The sequence below is a fragment of the Ovis aries genome, chromosome 2, assembly GCF_016772045.2.
Source record: "Ovis aries strain OAR_USU_Benz2616 breed Rambouillet chromosome 2, ARS-UI_Ramb_v3.0, whole genome shotgun sequence".
Taxonomy (NCBI): Eukaryota; Metazoa; Chordata; class Mammalia; order Artiodactyla; family Bovidae; genus Ovis; species Ovis aries.
In genome coordinates, this window is record NC_056055.1 from 175,868,333 (window position 1) to 175,888,033 (window position 19,701).

The 19,701-nt window shown below is 40.8% G+C and overlaps 2 protein-coding genes across 18 annotated transcripts in view; one reads left to right on the forward strand and one right to left on the reverse strand.

The window, feature by feature from the left end:
* Positions 1–19,701, forward strand: part of LOC132659133 (craniofacial development protein 2-like) — a 109,804-nt gene that overhangs the window by 31,158 nt on the left and 58,945 nt on the right. The window lies entirely within an intron of this gene.
* ACMSD (aminocarboxymuconate semialdehyde decarboxylase) overlaps positions 1–19,701 on the reverse strand; it is a 67,275-nt gene that overhangs the window by 24,029 nt on the left and 23,545 nt on the right. For 15 of the 17 annotated variants that reach the window (XR_009599363.1, XR_006058789.1, XM_042243945.2 and 12 more), the window contains 3 exons: positions 16,101–16,194; positions 13,465–13,560; positions 12,187–12,359 (listed from right to left, as the gene is read on the reverse strand). Coding sequence is in view for 15 of the 17 variants with exons in the window: in XM_042243945.2 (XP_042099879.1) it covers positions 12,187–12,359; positions 13,465–13,560; positions 16,101–16,194 (363 nt within the window). In the remaining 2 variants the exon portion in view is untranslated. Of the gene's footprint in view, positions 1–1,184; positions 12,360–13,464; positions 13,561–16,100; positions 16,195–19,701 lie in introns of those variants that run through there. The other 2 variants (XM_060410096.1, XM_060410095.1) reach the window with 1 other exon arrangement.

Below are 19,701 nucleotides of genomic sequence, written 5' to 3' on the forward strand. Positions count from 1 at the left end.
TCAAGATCCATGTTGTAGCTTATATTGGTAATTCATTTCTTTTTATGGCTGAATATAATATCCCATTGTATGGATATACAACATTTTGTTTATTCATTCATTTGTCAATGGACGTTTGTTTCTACCTTTTGGCTCTTGTAATAATGCTACTACCAACATTTGTATACAAGAATTTGTTTGAATACTTGGTCTCAAGTCTTTTTCGATATCTACCCAGGAATGGCATTGTTGGGACATACTAATTCTATGGTTAACTTTCTGTAGACCTACAAAACTGTTTTCCACAGCAGCTTACGGAAGATAACCATTTTATCTTCCAACCATCAGTGTGCAATGTCTTCACATTCTTGTCAATATTTTCCATTTCAAAAAAATTATGGTCATCTTGATGAGGATGAAGGTTATCTCATTATGGTTTTGATTTGCCTTTCCCTAATAACAAAAGTCCGTCTAGTCAAGGCTATGGTTTTTCCAGTGGTCAGGTATGGATGTGAGAGTTGGACTGTGAAGAAAGCTAAGTGCCGAAGAATTGAGGCTTTTGAACTGTGGTGTTGGAGAAGACTCTTGAGAGTCCCTTGGGCTGCAAGGAGATCAAACCAGTCCATTCTAAAGGAGATCAGTCTTGGGTGTTCTTTGGAAGGAATGATGCTAAGGCTGAAACTCCGATACTTTGGCCACCTCATGAGAAGAGTTGACTCATTGGAAAAGACTCTGATGCCGGGACGGATTAGGGGCAGGAGGAGAAGGGGATGACAGAGGATGAGATGGCTGGATAGCATCACTGATTCAATGGACATGAGTGTGAGTGAACTCTGGGAGTTGGTTATGGACAAGGATGCCTGGCGTGCTGTGATTCATGGGGTCACAAAGAGTTGGACACGACTGAGCGACTGAACTGAATTGAACTGAATAACCAGTAATGTTGAACATCTTTACCAGTGCTTGTTAGCCATTTAGATACTAATATCTTTTTTTGAGAAATATTTATTCAGATCCTTTGCTCAATTTAATTGAGTGATGTGCCTTTTTATTATTGAATTATGAGATATTTGAATTTGAGATATATGAGATTATTATATATTTGAATACAAGTCTCTTGTTGGGTGCATGACCTTTGTGTGAGTTTTTCGTTAAAATTATTATACTTTCCAGGTTCAAAATTTCTGTTTGTTTTCTTTTCATAATTTTTATATATTTATTGTTAGTCTCTTTTTGTTCAGACATTAGTCTCCTGGTTTCCTTTAGTTCTTGGTCTATGATTTTTCTTTATTTCTTGATCATATTTAAGGATGTTGATTTAAAATCATTGTCTAGTAAGTCCAATGTTTCTCCAAAGACAGTTTGTTAATTTCTTTTTTTTCCTCACAGGAATGGGCCACAATTTCTTTTTTCTTTGCATGCCTCTTAATTTTTTTGCTGAAAACTAGACATTCTGAATATCGTGATATGGTAACTTTGGTAAGCAGATTCTTCCTTCTTCTCAGGGTTCATTGTTGTTTCTTTGTGTGCTTTGTATTGTTTATTTAGTGACTTTTCAAACTATTTTGAAATACATTCTTTGTTATATATGCTCTCTGAAGTCTCTGTTACTTAAGCTTGTGTCAGCTCATGTTTGGACAAAAAGTTATTTGAATTCCCAGAACAAAAAGAGAATGAAAAAAAGACAAGGAAAAAAACCTCTCCTGGTCTTTGTAGATTGGCTCTGTGATGGGCCTTCCTTGAAAACTTGGCCAGGCCATTTACAACCTCGCCTTGGCATTCACTTGCTGCTGATGCTGAACCTAAAGATCAGGGGGAGATTAAAGCACAGGGCCCTATTGTGTCTTTTCTGAGAAAGCATCCTGCTCTGGGCATGTGCTTGACTTTCTAGCTTCTTCCTTATTTTTATCTTGTTCCCTCTTCATTTTTGATGATGTTGCCAGAGAAGATCCAAGCCTTATTTTACATCATTACTTCAGAAAGAGGCATATCATCTTTCTTCCTTCTACCTTCAATCTAAGCCAGAGAGAGTACTAGAATATTCTTTAAATTCTGAAAATCTGGCCAGATCCTTTCTATAACTGTAGTTTCTGCTAACCTATTACTGCATGTAACCATGAATATGACTTCAGAGAACTGGAAGCTGGGCCATAGGAGGATGAGATATAGGTAAGATAAATTTCGTTAGAGAAAAGGAGGAAAGCTCAAGACTAGTATTATTACATGTATCCAAACTGGTCTTCCACTTGTGCATGATGACATAAGGCACTTACCCTAGAATGTAAATCAATGCACCACTTCCTTTACTGAAGAAGTCTTGCTGTTAAAAACAAAATCAGGACTTCCCTAATGGTCCAGTGGTTAAGAATCTGCCTTGTAACGCAGGGGTTACTGTTTGTATCCCTGGTCCAGGAAGATCCCACATGCTGCAGGGCAGCTAATCCCATGGACCACAACTGCTGAGCCTGTGTGCTAGAACACAAGAGCCACAGTATTGAGCCTTAGTGCTGCAACCGCAGAAGCCCACTTGGCCTAGAGCCTGTGCTTTGCAATAAGAAGCCCCTGCAATGAGAAGATCATGCATCACAACTAGAGAGTAGCCCTTGCTCACCACAACTAGAGAAAGCCAAGTGTAGCAACAAAGCCCCAGTGCAGTTAAAAATAAATAATAATTAATTAAAAATAAATAAAATATTAAAAAAAAACAAAAGTCAGTTAAACTAAACTGTGTCATTAGTAAATCAGTTTATATTCTGGCGCACAAATTCTTCCTCTTATCATAGACTGGTAACAAAATCTTTGTGGCCTGGAATTGATCTAAGAATCACAATTTGAAATCCCATGAAATAGATGGTAAAGTGGATTTTAAAAAGCGTACACCCACAAGGACAAAGAGAACAAGACAGAAGAAATAAGAATATTTCAGAAACTGGAAAGCTGGTGGACAATAACTAACTTTAGAAGACCAAGAAAGAGAAATTCCTAGCTAGTATGAGATGGGCCAAAAAGTAATCTGGCTTATATCACCAAGCCCCCAAATAAGAGACAGCATCAGGTACCTCTGGAAGTCAAGACAAAGACTGAACTAACAGCAGGAGGATTCATTGCAAGCCTGTTGCAGAAGCAGTTAGACCCTAGACCACCTCCCTCACTGCTTAGTCCAGTGTCTGCTTTCCCCTCATTCTGACAAAAGATTGGTCAGTTAGTCTCAAAAGGGGGTGAAAGAGAGAGTCTCTAAATTGGAAGACACCAGGCACAGTTGAAAGCATGGCATGTTCTGAAAGCAAAAGTTTATTAAAAATTGAGCATCCCAGCCCTTATTCTCCTCTCAGTTCCTAGAATACTGGCAACCAGGCCTTTACTGGTTTTAACCCATGTGGCGCTAGTGGTAAAGAATCTGCCTTTCAACGCAGGAGATGCAGAAGATGTAGGTTCAATCCTTAGATCAGGATTGCCTGGAGTAGGACATGACAACCCACTCCAGTATTCTTGCCTGGAAAATTCCATGGACAGAGGAGCCTCATGGGCTACAGTCCATGGGGTCGCAAAGAGTCGGATATGACTGAGTGACTGAGGACTTTACCATTCAGGTAAGAAATGGAAAGAACTTCTCTGGTAATGTGATAAATCAAAAAGGAAAGACCAAATATCTAGAATTTCCAAAGGACATGGCCCAGTTGGGTTGCTGTAGAGAAAGCCCCACTTGACAGGTGCCATCCATATGCAGAGACTTCCAATCATCTTTTTAGTGACCACTCTTAAGTATAAGTAGATAGCCAGGGATTATGGACATTTAAGGAAAGCATTTAATATGAAATACTGAGACTTAAAAGACAAAAAACTAATTGCAGGAAGGCTTGTGGGGAGAAGTATATTTCCCAAAATTATTAATATTTTTAGAGTGTTAAAAGGTATGGCACTCACTCAACAGTAACAGGATGTTTGAAAAAAGTTTACAGAACAAGAACAGTAACATCAAGATCTTGCAAATTAAACATTAAAAGCCAATTACATAGAAGGATTTATTAATAAAGTTGAGGAAATCTCCCATAAAGTAAAACAAAAGCTCAAAAAGGGGAGATATAAGATAGAAGAAAAAAAAAAGATTCAACTTTAGAATAGGAACTCCAGAAAGAGAAAACAGGGGGTGGGGGGGGGGGGAGGAAGTCATTAAAGAAGTAAATTAAGAAAATTTACAGAATAAAAGGACTCACCAAATGGCTAACATAATAGGCAGAAACAGTTCATTACTAAGAAATTTCAGGACAAAAAGAAAATCTTATAGTCTTTGAAACAGAGAGTGAAGGAGAGAGAAGTATGTTTTATATGAAGTTTCAGAGATTAGACTTGCATTTTATTATTCAATAACAACTCTAGAAGTCAAAATATAATGTGAAAATGTATTTAAAATTCATCAGGAAAACAGGTTCCAAGCTAGAATTATATACTTCGCTAAACAATTAACTCTTTGTAAGGGAAGAATATGCTCAAAATCCTTCAGGCTAGGCTTCAGCAAGTACCTGAATCAAGAACTTCCAGATGTACAAGCTGGGTTTAGAAAAGGCAGAGATCTAACTGCTGACATTCGCTGGATCATAGAGAAAGCAAGAGAATTCCATAAAAACATCTACCGTTTCCTTGACTATGCTAAAGCTTTTGACTATGTGAATCAGCAAACTGTGAAAAACTCTTAAAGAGGCGGGAATACTAGACCATCTTACGTGTTTGCTGTGAAACCTGTATGCAGATCAAGAAGCGAGTTAGAACCTTATATGGAACAACTGATGGGTTCAAAATTGAGAAATGAGTACAAGGCTGTATATTGTCACCTGTTTATTTAACTTATATGCAGAGCACATCACAAGCTGGAATAAAGATTGCTGGAGAAATAACCTCAGATGTGCAGATGATACCATTCTAATAGCAGAAAGTGAAGAGTAACTTACATTGAGCCCCATCACTTCATGGCAAATGAAAGAAGAAAAAGTAGAAGCAGTGACAGATTTTCTCTTCCTGGGCTCAGAAATCACTGTGGATGTTGACTACAACCCTGAAATTAGAAGATGATTGCTTCTTGGAAGGAAAGCTATGACAAACCTAGACAGTTTATTAAAAAGCAAAGACATCGCTTTGCTGACTAAAATCTGTATAGTGAAGGCTATGGTCTTTCCAGTAGTCATGTACAGATATGAGAGTTGGACCATAAGGAAAACAGAGTGTCAAAGAATTGATTTTTCGAGCTGTGGTGCTGGAGAAGACTTTGAGAGTCCTTTGGACAGCAAGGAGATTAAACCAATCAATCCTAAATACTCATTGGAAAGACTGATGCTGAAGCTGAAGCTTCAACACTTTGGCGACCTGGTGCAAAGAGCTGACTCACTGGAAAAACACCCTGATGCTGGGAAAGATTGAAGGCAGAAGGAGAAGAGGGTGACAGAGGATGAGATGGTTGGATGGCATCACCAATTCATTGGACACAAACTTGGGCAAACTCCTGGAGATAGTGAGGGACAGGGAGGCCTGGCGTGCTACAGTCCATGGGGTTGCAGAGTCAGATATGGCTTGGCAACCGAATAACAGGGGAAGAAGAAAGAAATATTGAGATAATCAAGGCTTCAAAAATTTTATCTCCCATACTCTCTTTCTTAGAAAGTTATTAGAAGATGTTCTCTACCAAGATGAAGGACTAGAGCAAGAAATTGGAAAATTGTGGGTCTCAGGAAGCTGGGAACCCAATGAGAGAGAGAGAGAGAGAGAGAGAGAGAACATGAGGCATGCAAAGGGGGGATCTCAAGATGGCAGCTGAGCAACAGGTCTACATAGCAACCCGGTCCATATTTGAGCAAGTCAGAAACTCCTGAGATATTTTTCCAAAAAGAAAGAATTAATAGACTTACCGTATCTAATGTGTTTAAATGTTCTGAGAAGAAAGTTACAAAATTGGTGGAGAGTTTGGGGTTAATTTAGTGTAAAAAGTAGTGGGCAAAAAAAATTAAAAGGTGAAAGAATGAAAGACAGATATTGTTGGGCTGTAGTTGTCTCATTGAACCTCATAACAAAGCCTGAATCCAAATTGCCCAGCCATGGAATTCCTGGATTCCTGACTCAGAGGAAATGAATGAGATAATAAATGTTCATTGTGGTTTTAAACCTGACCTAGTTGGTTGGTTGTGCGTACTCAGTTGTGTCTGACTCTTTGAGACCTCATGGACTGTAGCCCACCAGGCTCCTCTGTCCATGGAATTTTCCAGGCATGAATACTGGAATGGGTTGTCATTTCCTTCTCCTGGGCATCTTCCCTACCCAGGAATCAAACTGACATTTCCTGCATCACCTGCATTGGCAGGTGGATTCTTTATCACTGTGCCAACAGGGAAGCCCCAAACCTAACCTAAGTTTTTGGTTAATGTAGCATGTAGCAATAGATAACTAATATAGATTTTGGTACCTGGAAGTAGGTCACTGCCATAATGAAAACTTAAAAACATGGGAGTGGTTTTGGAACGGATCGGTCGGAGGAAGTTGTAAAGATCTTGAGACAGTGAAAAGACTGAAGACTCTTGTTAAGACTGTTATTAAAAGCGTGATAACTTGTGAGAAAGTTACCAGCAGGGATTTTGGGAGAATAAGGAAAATGTTATTGGAAACTAGAGGAAAGGAGATCCTTGCTATGTTGTGGCCAAAAAAAAAAAAAAAAGCAATATTGTTACCAACAGTAATATGCAAAGTAGAAATTATATTTATCAACTGGGTGACATTACAAAGGAAATTTCCAGACAGTGCTGGAAGTGCTGCATGCCTGCTTCTCGCTGCCTATAGTAAAATGCAAAGCGGAGTGCCTTAAAGGAAGGAATGATAGCTCAGTCAGTAAAGATTCTGCCTGCAGTGCAGGAGATCCCTGGTTGGGAAGATCTGGAGAAGGAAGTGGCAACCCACTCCAGTATTCTTGCCTGGAAAATCCTATGGACAGTAGTTTGGAGGGCTACAGTCCAGGGAGTCACAAGAGTCAGACATGACTTAGCAACTAAACCAACACCATTATAAATAAAGGAATTGTTGGGTTTGAAATTTCTCAGCCCCTCTGATGGCAAATGATGCTAAAATTAGAGGTAGCTTTCCAGCAAACGTTTAGAGCAGGGTGCAATCTGAAAGATATAGTCTAAAAATGAAGCCAAGATGTAACTACAATATGTTTGTTATGACTTCAAAAGATTTAAGACAGTGCCTCAAAGAACAACCATCAGACAATAAAGGCTTCTACGTAGCTTAAGAGTGTTGTCCTTCAGCAGCCTGTGCAGAAAATGTAGAGAAAGTCTTTTCTCAGAAATTTGTGGGTAAGGCTTTTGCGCAATGGTATGAAGCTTAATGTTGGAAAAGGAAATGGCAACCCATTCCAGTATTCTTGCTGGGATATTCCCATGGACAGAAGAGCCTGGTGGGCTATAGTCCATGAGATTGCAAAGAATCAGACATGACTGAGTGACTAACACACACACACCTGAAGCCTAATAAGATTCATAAAAGACCTGCAAAGAGAACTGCATTTGCAGAAACACCACCAACTTGGATTTAAAGGAACAGCTAGAACTAAATGAAGCCTTTGGGCCTCAAATGTTGTGGAGAGCATAAAGCAGTCTGTAGAAACTATTCAGCCACAAACATGGGCTACCTTTCATGGAAAAGGAGGGATGATTCAGAGAGTAGAACCAAGACTGGAGAATCATTCTACCCTCTGAGTTCTAATCAAGGAATTGTCAACACGTGCCTGATAGATTTCAGATTTGCTGGTGATGAGTAACTCCTCTAAATCTCCTGATTCCCCTCTTTTGGAAAGGAGGGTGTGAAGCACCTACCCTTCGCCTGTCTCACCATTTTATAGTTGAGTATGTGCTGGCAAAGAAGTTAGCTCTGTACTCTCAGACTGAGAGAAACTCCACATGAGGAGTGCCATCCACAAGTTACTTTAAATGCTGAGATACTACACTTTAAGCTTATGCTATAAATGGATGAGACTTTGAGGTGGTTGTGGGAGGACTAAAGATATTTTGCATTTAGGAGGAATTACGTAGTTCGTAAATAATTTGTCACCAGAGTGTATAGTGTGGTAGTTTAAAAATATATCTCCAAATTCTTTGATACTCCTCCCTTCAAAAGGTGGAGCTGAATTCCACTCCCTTTGAATGTGGGCCTGATTTAGTGACTTGCTTCTGAGGGTAGGTCATAAAAGGGCAGCTTCTGCCTGGTACACCTCTCTCTCTTGCTCTCTTTTCCTGTCCTATACCCGTTTCTCTCTCAGATCATTCATTCTTTAGGAAAGCCAGGTGCCATGTTGTGAGGATACTTAAGGAGAGTTAGAGGGACCCAGAGGGAGAGTTAGAGGGACCCAGATGAGGAGGAAGTGAGGCCTCTTGCCAAAGTCCAGCACCCATGTGCCAGTAATGTATAAAAGTCACCTAGAAAATAAACCTGTCATCCCCAGTTGAGCCTTCAGGTGACTGCAGCTCTGACTGACAACTTGCCTGCAACCCTGTGAGAAATTCTGAGACCGCTCAGCTGTTCCTAAATGCCAGACACAGAGACCATATGAGATAATAAATGTTCATTGTTGTTTTGATCCACTGAGTTGGGGCAATTTCTTTTGCAGCAAAGAGCTTAGCACTGGATCTAGCCAAAATTATGATGCAATCATAAGGGGAGGATAACAGACCTCTCAAAATCTATCTACCTAAATATAGAAAGTGAATTTTCTATGATTATGTTAAAGTGAAAGTGAAAGTCGCTCAGTCGTGTCTGACTCTTTGCTACCGCATAGACTATACAGACCATGGAGTTCACCAGGCCAGAATACTGGAGTGGGTAGCTGTTCCCTTCTCCAGGGGATCTTCCCAACCCGGGGATTGAACCCAGGTCTTCCACATTGCAGGCAGATTCTTTACCAGCTGAGCCACAAGGGAAGCCCTGATCATGATAAAACTGGGAAGCAATAATTTTTTTCATATTTTTCACAGTGATAGACCAGTAAAATATAACCAGTATTCTTTGCATCTGTCTTTAAAAATAAGTAGACAGAGAAAAAGCAAAGAATTTTAGAGATGGGAGGAAGCTAAGAGATTATATAATTTAAGTCTTCTGTTTGGAGGGAACTCTAGAAGTAGTTGCTGCTGCTGCTGCTGCTGCTAAATCGCTTCAGTCGTGTCCGACTCTGTGTGACCCCATAGACGGCAGCCCACCAGGCTCCCCTATCCCTGGGATTCTCCAGGCAAGAACACTGGGGTGGGTTGCCATTTCCTTTGGGGTGCAATAAATGGTTTTGGTGTATATATGACATATATCTATTTATCTTTAAGGTATTATTTAGAATTTTGATTTATCAAAATAACACCTATACATAGTTAACTGAAAGTGAAAGTATTAGTCGCTCAGTCATGTCTGATTCTTTTCGACTCCCTGGACTGTAGTCCGCCACGCTTCTCTGTCCATGGGATTTTCCAGGCAAGAATACCGGAGTGGGTTGCCATTTCCTTCTCCAGGGGATCTTCTGGACCCAGGAATCGAACCTGGGTCTCCTGCATTGCAGGCAGATTCTTTATTGTCTGAGCCACCAAAGAAGGTTTTTAAACTATGTTTAATACATAGTTAAACAATTAACTATTACTAATGTCTTTCTTATAAAATACAGTCCTGGGTCCACTTTCCCAGCTCTTGTTGCTGAAAGCAGCCTCTTTTACCTTTTAACATGATAATCACCCTCACAGACCCAGATAATAAGATTATAATATTGTTTCTTGGTATATTAGCTTTAGAGAATATTTACTGACTTCCCGTTATGATCATGGAGAATTTCTTACCCCAACTTCCCTCCTCCATTTTCCTAGCGGAATTACAATTTTCAGTTAAGTTAATGCTTAATATTTGCACTAGAAATATAAATATTGTTCACTGTTGAGTCAAGTAGTATGCAGTGATTATCTCTCTTTGTATGGATGTTTGTTTTCTTGGAGTTATTTCCTTTGTTTCATTTGCTATATTTTTTATATATGTACAGCTTGTTTGTTCCTGTAAATAGATCTATTGAATGCCTGGCTGATGATCATTGTTTCAAATTCAAACACGTCAAATAATCCATCCATTCTTTCCTTTTGTTTCATCTGCTATATTTTCTATATACATACAGCTTGTTTGTTCCTAATGCATAAATAGATCTGTTGAATGCCTGGCTGGTGATCATTGTTTCAAATTCAAACACATCAAATAATCCATCCATTTCATTTTATCTGTCCTGGACCTCCCTCTACAGCTCGATAGCTCTAATCTCCCTCCTCTAGCTCTAATTTGGACAGTTTCTGTCTAGACTGGCTGTCATGCTAGGACTTTCCTTTGCTGTTCTGGTTTGGGGATTGTTTTTGAAAGATTTTGATAATGTGAATATAACCAAAATGAAGAAACATTAATATTTTAAAGAGAATCCTAAATTATTAATATATACTGCCTCTGTGTCCTAGATTCACCAGCATGTGAAGTCACATAAAATGAGGTCACATTTGCTCTTGACGCCCACATTTCTGCGGCTCAAGTCTTCACAGTTTGAATGCACCTTTGCAGTTTTGCAAAGTCCCCTCTGAGTTTTTCTAAGAGTCCATAAAAGGGATGTACTTACTAACTAGGCTATCCACTGGTTACCACAAGGCACTTTCCATGTTCTTCCTCTTCTGCTGTGACCTCCTGGCCAATGTATATTGCCCTGAATTCTGTTAAAAGGTGCTAATGATATTACTCATAAGATGGTTGTTGTATTAATATTTGCTGAGGGTGTTTTTTCCTGAAGTTGCCATTGTCAGGAATACCAGGGATACTACACTTGATGGGAGGTAGTGAGAATGACCCTTTCCCCAATTCCACATCAATTTCCTAGTCCCTGTCCTCTGTTGCCTGAAGTTCAGAGCTCACATTATCTTTCAGTTTCTCCTGTAGTTTCCTACTTATACACCTGTCCATTGCCCCTTTGTCCAAACCAGTAATAATCAGAAGTCACAACTAGCTAAGTTTCCATTTCAGAAGGGGCAACGCAAAAGCCAGAAGGCTCAGAAACAGAGCTCAGTCACATAATTCATTCCCAAATCGGAATGTTCAACATTTTTATTCTAGTGAGCTTCTCAAGCCAGAGAAACAGCTTTAAAGTGAGATGTAGTCTCCATTCTGGAGATGGAACACTACTTGCAACTTTCAAATAGTGGACCTCTTTCTCTGCTAAACAAGATTGTAAATGCCTCGGAATCTACTCTCAATCCAAGTACCACCTTGCCAGCCTTCAAATATGTAGATGCTCTCAACAGGAGAGCTGCTAGCAGACCACAACAGAGGAAGGACTTTCTCTTGTGAGATGTAAAGCACTACCTTGCTCATCTTTTTGGCCAAATGAGAGACTTATTTTCAAAACAAAGGCCAGAGAAACATTTCAAATAGTGCCTAAGACCCTTCAGCATCTTCCCTTGCCTCCCTGACCAGTGCCATCCCGTCCCTTTAATGTTCCAGTTTCCTTCATTTAGCGGATGAGGACAGTTAAGAGTCCTCTGCATGAATGCTAAGTCACTTCAGTCATGTCTGACTCTTTGCAACCCCGTGGACTCGTAGCCTGCCAGATCCCTCTCTCCATGGGATTCTCCAGGCAAGAATATTGGAGTGGGTTGCCATGCCCTCCTGCAGGGGATCTTCCCAAGCAAGAGACTGAACCCACATCTCTTATGTTTCCTGAATTAGCATGAGGATTCCTTACCATCAGCACCACCTGGCAGAGTCACACTTTACCTAATTCATAAGACGTGGAGCCAGGATTTTAATTCAGGTGTATTTGACTTCAAAACTGGTGGCCTTTTCCTGCTCACCTCATCATGATGTGTCACTTGCTCAGGATCACTGCACAGGTGACCGTAGGAAGAGGAACTCACATGGGAGCTATTAGCCACATGGGTTATCTGGGCTTTCCCTGGCATACATCCATGATAGTTTTCTGGTGACACATGGTTTGTGTTGAAGGAGATTCTGGATAGGATACCTCATGTGAGCAAACTTAATTCCATACTTTAATGTCCCTTTTTTTCTTCTAATGCCTCTTCTCCCATACCCCTTTTTTGGAGAGAGACCAGGCAACTGGTTGCTGATCCTGCACTCTACTCCCCATAAGTTATCTGAATAGCAGTTCTGGCTTACCTTTCCTATGACATCTGTTAACAGCTTGAGGGCCAGAGGATCATGAACCAAGGAGTCTGTATAAAAGGAACCAAGGTATTTCTTTGGGTTGGTTGGATTGTCCTGTGCACACAGATCAGGACGCATGCTGAATCCATGGGAGATTCTTCCAACTGTGAAGGGGAAGGAACCACCTGCAAGTAAAACGCATTCCTGAGAGGCTAGTGTTACTTGAAAAGGATTCTTTTCAATCCTCATGTTGTATGCAAGGAGAAGTTCCTATAGCCCAGCTAGTTAACTTTATTTACAGAGGACCTACTGGGTTCCAAATGCTGAGAGATGACCCAGAATAAAGGAGCAAGAATATAGAATGAAGTTAACTCATCTAGAAATTCAGATTTAAGGAATGCATCCTAGGGAAAGAAGCCAAGTATGTAAAGATATGTAGTCAAGATTTTAAAAATGAAGTGTCTTATGATAGAAAAATACAGAGGCAACCTATCAGTTGGGAAATATTTAAATAATGATGGCATATCCATAAAACATATTGCTATGCATACAACCATCAAAAATGATGATGGTCTGTACTCACTGACATTGAAAGATGTCTCTATATGCTGATGAGAAGGAAAAACAGATTAGAGAACAGTATGTACAGTTGGATATTGTGTGTATGTAACCAAGAGTTCCAAACTCATTTACCTATAGGGACCAAGCAGGAAATGTAAAGAAATGAAACAGGCCTATTTCTAAACAATAGTGAATGGTAAAGACTATTGCAAACTGGAGAGCTTAAGGTCTAACAGGCATTTAAATAAAAACCAAAGCAAAATCAAGTAAACTGTGCCAGCCAAACTAAATTTGTCTGCAAAAGTGGGATTTGGTCCTTGAAACATCATATATTTTATAACTAGAACAGTGACTAGAAGGACCAAATTGTATCCCTCCAAAATTTTGTCCCTGATCCCCAATGTGACTGTATCTATAGATAAGGCCTTTACTGAGATAATTAAGGTTAAATGAGGTCATAAGCTTGGACTGGTCCTCATAAGAAAAGGAAGACACACCTAAATTCTCTTTCTCTCTTCCTGTGAACACACACAGAAAAGGACAGGTGAGGGCATAGTAAGGCAGCCTTCTGTAATCCAGGAAAAGGATCTCACCAAAAACTAACCGTGCTGGCGCCATGATCCTGGAAACCCACAATTCTGAGAAAACACATTTCTGTGGTTTAAGCTGCCTAGACTAGTCGTATTTTGTTCTGGCAGCCCAAGCTGACCAATCCAGATAGGGTCTTACCTCCATGTGCAAAGCACACTTTCAGTTTAGGAAACTTCTCAAACACTCCACCCATGATCATGGAACAGATGGCTGCAGTGGTCTCAGCTGGCATTCCTGGAAGAGGAAGCAGTCATGATGTATAGGGATTGTCACCACAAGCAAGAAGTTCAGTGATGCTAATGGCAGGGGAATAGCACCTTACTGTAATTGTCAGTGCTGAGAAACACAGTTTCCCTGTGCCCCAGCATGGCTTGGTTTTATGCAGGCCTGACTTTGGCAAGCAGAAACCATGGGACACTTCCTATTTGCCACTTGCAAGTGAAGTCATCTAATGGCTAGAACCGTCAAGGAGCGAGAGGACCTGGCTTTTGTCCTGATTCTTCCAGCTTCCATTTTGGATTCAGTGGATCATGTAGAGTACAGTGAGTCTAGGCTGAACCCTTCTTCTTTCACATTTTTTTGCTTCTTGGCCTTTGAAACTGATATAATGCCCTTGAGTCTGGGGTTCTTCACCTGTGAAATGGGGACAGTACTGCCCATCTTGCAAGGCTATGCAAGGCCTTGCAAAGATGATATTGGGAAAGTTCTTGGCCAGAACTTCACATGACAGGTGCTCAACAAATATGAATTGCCTCCCTGTGTTTCAGTTTTCCTCATTTGTAAAATGGGGATCATAATGGTTAGTTCTTGCCAGTTAGTGAGTGCTCAGAAAGTATCAACTAATATTAATATTCCTGCCAAATCTTTGCTGCCCCCTTAGAGCTGAGGTTGAAAGTAACTGGATTAAAATGAGTGATTTCAAGTGCTTTGTGCTTCTAGAAGAGGCAGCTGGTCCACACCTGATGCTTTCATGTCCATGGAGTCAATCTGGGCAATATTTCCAGATTACTGTCTTTCAGTCTGTGATTAAGAACTCTCTGGGGTGGAGAAGTAAATGGCAACCCACTCCAGTGTTCTTGCTTGGAAAATCCCATGGACAGAGGAGCCTGGTAGGCTACAGTCTATGGGGTCATTAGTAAAGAGCATGTTTCATGTTAAAAAAAAAAAAGAAAGAAAGAGCTCTCTGGAGGCTCCATGAATGAGCCCTGGGCCTTCTGGAAAAGCTGACTCTCTGGCTGCCGAATGGGGCTTTACTGGTTGCTCATCCTGCCTTAGGTCTGTCACTGTTCCATGGACAGAGAGGCCTCTGGCTCCCTCAATCCTTAGCCTCTTGAGAATTCTGGAAGTATGATGTTATTCATCTCTATTTGGGAGTGGTTTGTGGGCAGAGTTTCCCTCCAGTGGGGGGATGAGTAGCATCATATGTGCACAGTAACCCCATGTACAGTGTCCATATAGGAGCCAAAGTGGAATATTTATAATGTGAATTGGATCATGACCCTGTCCTGATGGGAATTCTCCAATCTGTTAAAGACTTCCTTTACATCCAGAATAAAATACTGAAAGTAGTCTGCTTGTTTATGATCTGTGGACTTGTTTGTCACCTCTGGCTTCAGAAGGGCAGAGGCTTTGTCCATGCCTGGTATATCCTTAGTGTCAGGTACAGGGCCTGACATGCTGGAAAGGATCAATATATATTTGTGTTGCAAAATAAGTTATGAGATGATCCTCTGTGTAAATGCTCTCCTTTGTTTTTCCTGTGGGAAGTTGTAATACAAATATGTTTGTGGGACTTGTCAAAGTGTGTTGTGTGAATTGCGAAGAGATTTTCTTTGAAGCTGCAGAGCACTGGGGCTTCTTAGGTTATCTCTCCTAACTGTTGCTCAAGAATTTGGTGGGGGATGGGGAGGAAGCTGCCTTACTAAATTCGTTGGTCTCCAAAAGCAGTAACAGGGGCATAAAATGTCAGGGCAGAAAGAGAATCCAGACCAACTCTTATTCTGGGTCTGGTAGGCCTAGTAGAGATCTCACCTCCTTTTCCTAGTAGTGGTCTCTCCTCTTATCCTCAGGTGGAACCATGGGTGAACAGTGCAGGTGGGGAAGAGCATGTTTCAGGGAACTTGAAAGCCTGGTCCTTCGATGGGGGCAGTTGACCTTCCACTCACAGTTCCAGGGTTCTCATTTGTAAAGGCTGATGCTATCACTGGCTTCTAAAAAGTCTATTAGATAGGCATGGCTGCTTTTCTTCAGAGACTTTTTGGGAGTCCGTGTAGTGAGGTAGCTTGGGAGTCAGACAGATTTGCTTTTCGCTTTTTAACCATGTGACTTGCACAGCTTACCTAACTACTTCAGTTTCTTCATCTTTAAAATAGATATTTTAGGGAATTCTCTGGTGGTTCAGTGGTTAGGATCCTGAGTTTCCACTACAAGGAACATGAGTTTGATCCCTGGTTGGGGAACTAAGATCCCTCAAGCTATGTGGCATGGCAAAAAAGGCTATTATAATGTCAACCTCATAAAGTTTTGTGTGAATAAGATCAAAATTAAATGAAGTAACCTAACTAAATCACTCTGCTGTGTACTTGGAACATTATAAATCAACTGTACTTCAATTTAAAATAATTAAATGAGATAATACATACAGCAATAAGAACTCAATAACTTACAATCCTGTCAATTATTCATATTTTCTCTCTTTGACATAATAGCATCCATAGATAATTGGAAAACACCAAGGCTTGACTCTCTTTTCCAGATCACAAGCTGACACAAACCTATGAGCCAAGGGAACCAGTATTTGGCCATCCGTCCATCCATCTGCATGTCCCAGGGGTGCACAAATAGGGAACAGTTCAGCCTTTCAGCCTCCTTCAAAGAAGCAATCAGAGGGTGAGGGGGTTATTGGGATGAGCCAGCAAATATAGGGCACTCTTTTAGGGTATTGCTTTTCTCTGGGTCTATATTGATCTGAATAATAAACTATTTTTGAAGTTTTATCTGATCTATATAACAGAATCATTGACAAACTAACTAAAAAAGAACTCTTAGAATTAACAAGGGTGTTGGTTAGAATCAAAAATAGCATTGGCAAAATGCTCAAGGATTGATCTCACACCTCAAATGCCAAGGAAATTTCACCTGCTGGTTCCTGTTTGGTCCACTCTTTCAGAAGGATTGCTCAGATTGTATCATTGGAGTCATAGTTGGCATGTTCCCTTCTCTGCCCCTACTGGAAACCCAGTGATGTGGAAAGTAAGGAATTGATGGGCTGGGAGCCACGGGCTCATGACTGTCCTGGAGCAAGTTGGCCTGACCTATATATCATCTGGCCTCTCTGAGTCTGACATTAGGTGGGAATTTATGGGCTCTACAGGCACTCACAAGGCCTCAGGACCACAGCTGAGCTGCTGTGAGCAAGATGACTTGAGAAAGGGAAGAGCTCTCAGTGCTGCAGCGAAGCAAGTACTGAAAAGAATGTCATGAGCACAACTGCTCCAGGACCTTTTGGGAACTGGAAATACCATCTGGAGGGCATGACCTTTACTTAACACAATGTTTAATTAGAAAAAGTCCTCTCAACAGGTTTTTTATATTAGTGGCTTGCCATGGTTCAAAACAAATTTCCTTGAAGCATTTCTTTTCCAAATATATTAAGGTGCTTGGATGATTCATCCTATGTCTACAAATAAACATCTGGGCCAACCAGGCTGATGCAATGTGACTTGTGTGCATAGGCATTTTCAAAATGGAGAAATAGTCCTGGGACAACAGGTGATTCTGAAAGTGGCAGGCAAAGTGTAGATTGAAGAAAGGACTTCTAATTCAACAGGTTCCAGAGGGTGGAAGAGATATAAATCTTTTGAAGGGAGAGGAGCTAGTTGGTTTCTACTAGTGGATGCAGGCTGGAGAGTATCAACTTCTTGGGATGGTTTGTGCTTGATAAAGGCACATGAGCATGGTATCTTGGTGGGATTTCATTCTTCATGAGGATAAAACTTCATTTTGTGTAATTGTGATGGCTCATTTCTATTCAGTTAAAATTAACAAATTTTTTGATCACCTTTGGTATATGAGACATTGTAGAGAATATGAAAATAAATCACACCTTCCAAATCATGATAACTCTAAATTTATTGAGCACTTACTGTGTGCTAAAAGGATCACAATAAACTGGAAAATTCTGAAAGAGATGGGAATATCAGACCACTTGACCTGCCTCTTGAGAAACCTGTATGCAGGTCAGGAAGCAACAGTTAGAACTGGACATAGAACAACAGACTGGTTCCAAATAGGAAAAGGAGTATGTCAAGGCTGTATATTGTCACCCTGCTTATTTAACTTCTATGCAGAGTACATCATGAGAAACGTGGGGCTGGAGGAAGCACAAGCTGGAATCAAGATTGCTGGGAGAAATATCAATAATCTCAGATATGCAGATGATACCACCCTTATGGCAGAAAGTGAAGAAGAACTAAAGAGTCTCTTGATGAAAGTGAAAGAGGAGAGTGAAAAAGTTGGCTTAAAGCTCAACATTCAGAAAACTAAGATCATGGCATCTGGTCCCATCACTTCATGGCAAATAGATGGAGAAACAATGGAAACAGTGGCTGACTTTATTTTTCTGGGCTCCAAAATCACTGCAGATGGTGATTGCAGCCATGAAATTAAGACGCTTACTCATTGGAAGGCAAGTTATAATCAACCTAGACAGCATATTAAAAAGCAGAGACATTATATTGTCAACAAAGGTCCGTCTAGTCAAGGCTATGGTTTTTCCAGTGGTCATGTATGAATGTGAGAGTTTGACTGTAAAGAAAGCTGAGCACCGAAGAATTGATGCTTTTGAACTGTGGTGTTGGAGAAGACTCTTGAGAGTCCCTTGGACTGCGAGGAGACCCAACCAGTCCATCCTAAAGTCCTGGGTGTTCATTGTAAGGACTGATGATGAAGCTGAAACTCTAATAATCTGGCCACCTTATGTGAAGAGCTGACTCATTTGAAAAGACACTGATGCTGGGAAAGATTGAGGGTAGGAGGAGAAGGGGACAACAGAGGCTGAGATGGTTGGATGGCATCACCGACTCGATGGACATGAGTTTGGGTGGACTCCGGGAGTTGGTGATGGACGGGGAGGCCTGGCTTGCTGTGGTTCATCGGGTCACAAAGAGTTGGACACAACTGAGCGACTGAACTGACTGACCGTGTGTCAGAGCTGTTATGTATATGTAAATGTATATAATATATATTATATATGGGCTTCCAGGTGGCGCTAGTGGTAAGAACCTGCCTGCCAAGGCAGGAGTCGTAAGAGATGTGGGTTTGATCTCTGGGTTGGGAATATCCCCTGGAAAAGGGAATGGCTGCCCACTCCAGTATTCTTGCCTGGAGAATCCCATGGACAGAGGAGCCTGGTGGGCTATAGTCGATAGGGTCGCATAGAGTCGGACATGACTGACTTGACTTAGCACACATGCATATATGTAGGTATTATATATATAGCAATTTCACAATTGTTAACTAGTTTAATCCTTTAGGAGATGAGTACTTTTTATTATTCTCATTCTACAGAGAGGGAAATAAGGCAGATAGAGGCTAAGTAAGTTACTGAGGTCTTCTGGCTAATAAATGGTAGGCAGTTTTCCACTGCCACTCTGCTTCATACAACAAGGTCATTTTTATACCTGAAAACTGATATGAGCATGTTGGTGGGTTCCTTCACTGAGAACAGAGGTCTAGGAGATTAGGGGGACAACCAGGTGCTCTGGAGCTCTGGCTGACCTCGCAATGACAAAGCCAGTTTGGCTCACAGAAACTCCTCTCATTCATTTCAGCAAGTTAGTGGTGAGGCTGGCAAGTCTTGCTAACCAAACAAATGTGCTGTCAACCCCAGGACATCACAAGTCAAATGGGGCCAGGATGCTTTCTTGAATCCCCACCGAGACTGGCAGACCCCAAAACAGCCTAGTTAGAATGATTAATTGAACTGATCACAGAAATGAAAATATCCATTTGGACCCCAACTGGCTGCTGTTGCTTTCTGAGCACCTTAGTAATTCATAAAGCTAAGTCCAATGAATGATAAAATGACTATAGCTGAAGGCTTGCTCACGCTGTGCTGAAACAATTTTTTACACAAGTAAATAAATCCTCTTTTCAGAGCTCATTAAAGTTTCTAGAAAACATATGCTGGATCAGTTCAGCCACTGCAGCCAATAATCTTCTGGGAGTTCAGTATTTAGAGGAGCATTAAATCTTTCAGGTTATTAGGAGGCAGTTTAACAGGCAGTCCCCCAACTGGTGGGCAGTGTCCATAGGCACAGACATGGAAAACATCCTACATGTAGTCAGAGCTTAATAAATAATAAATGAAATAAA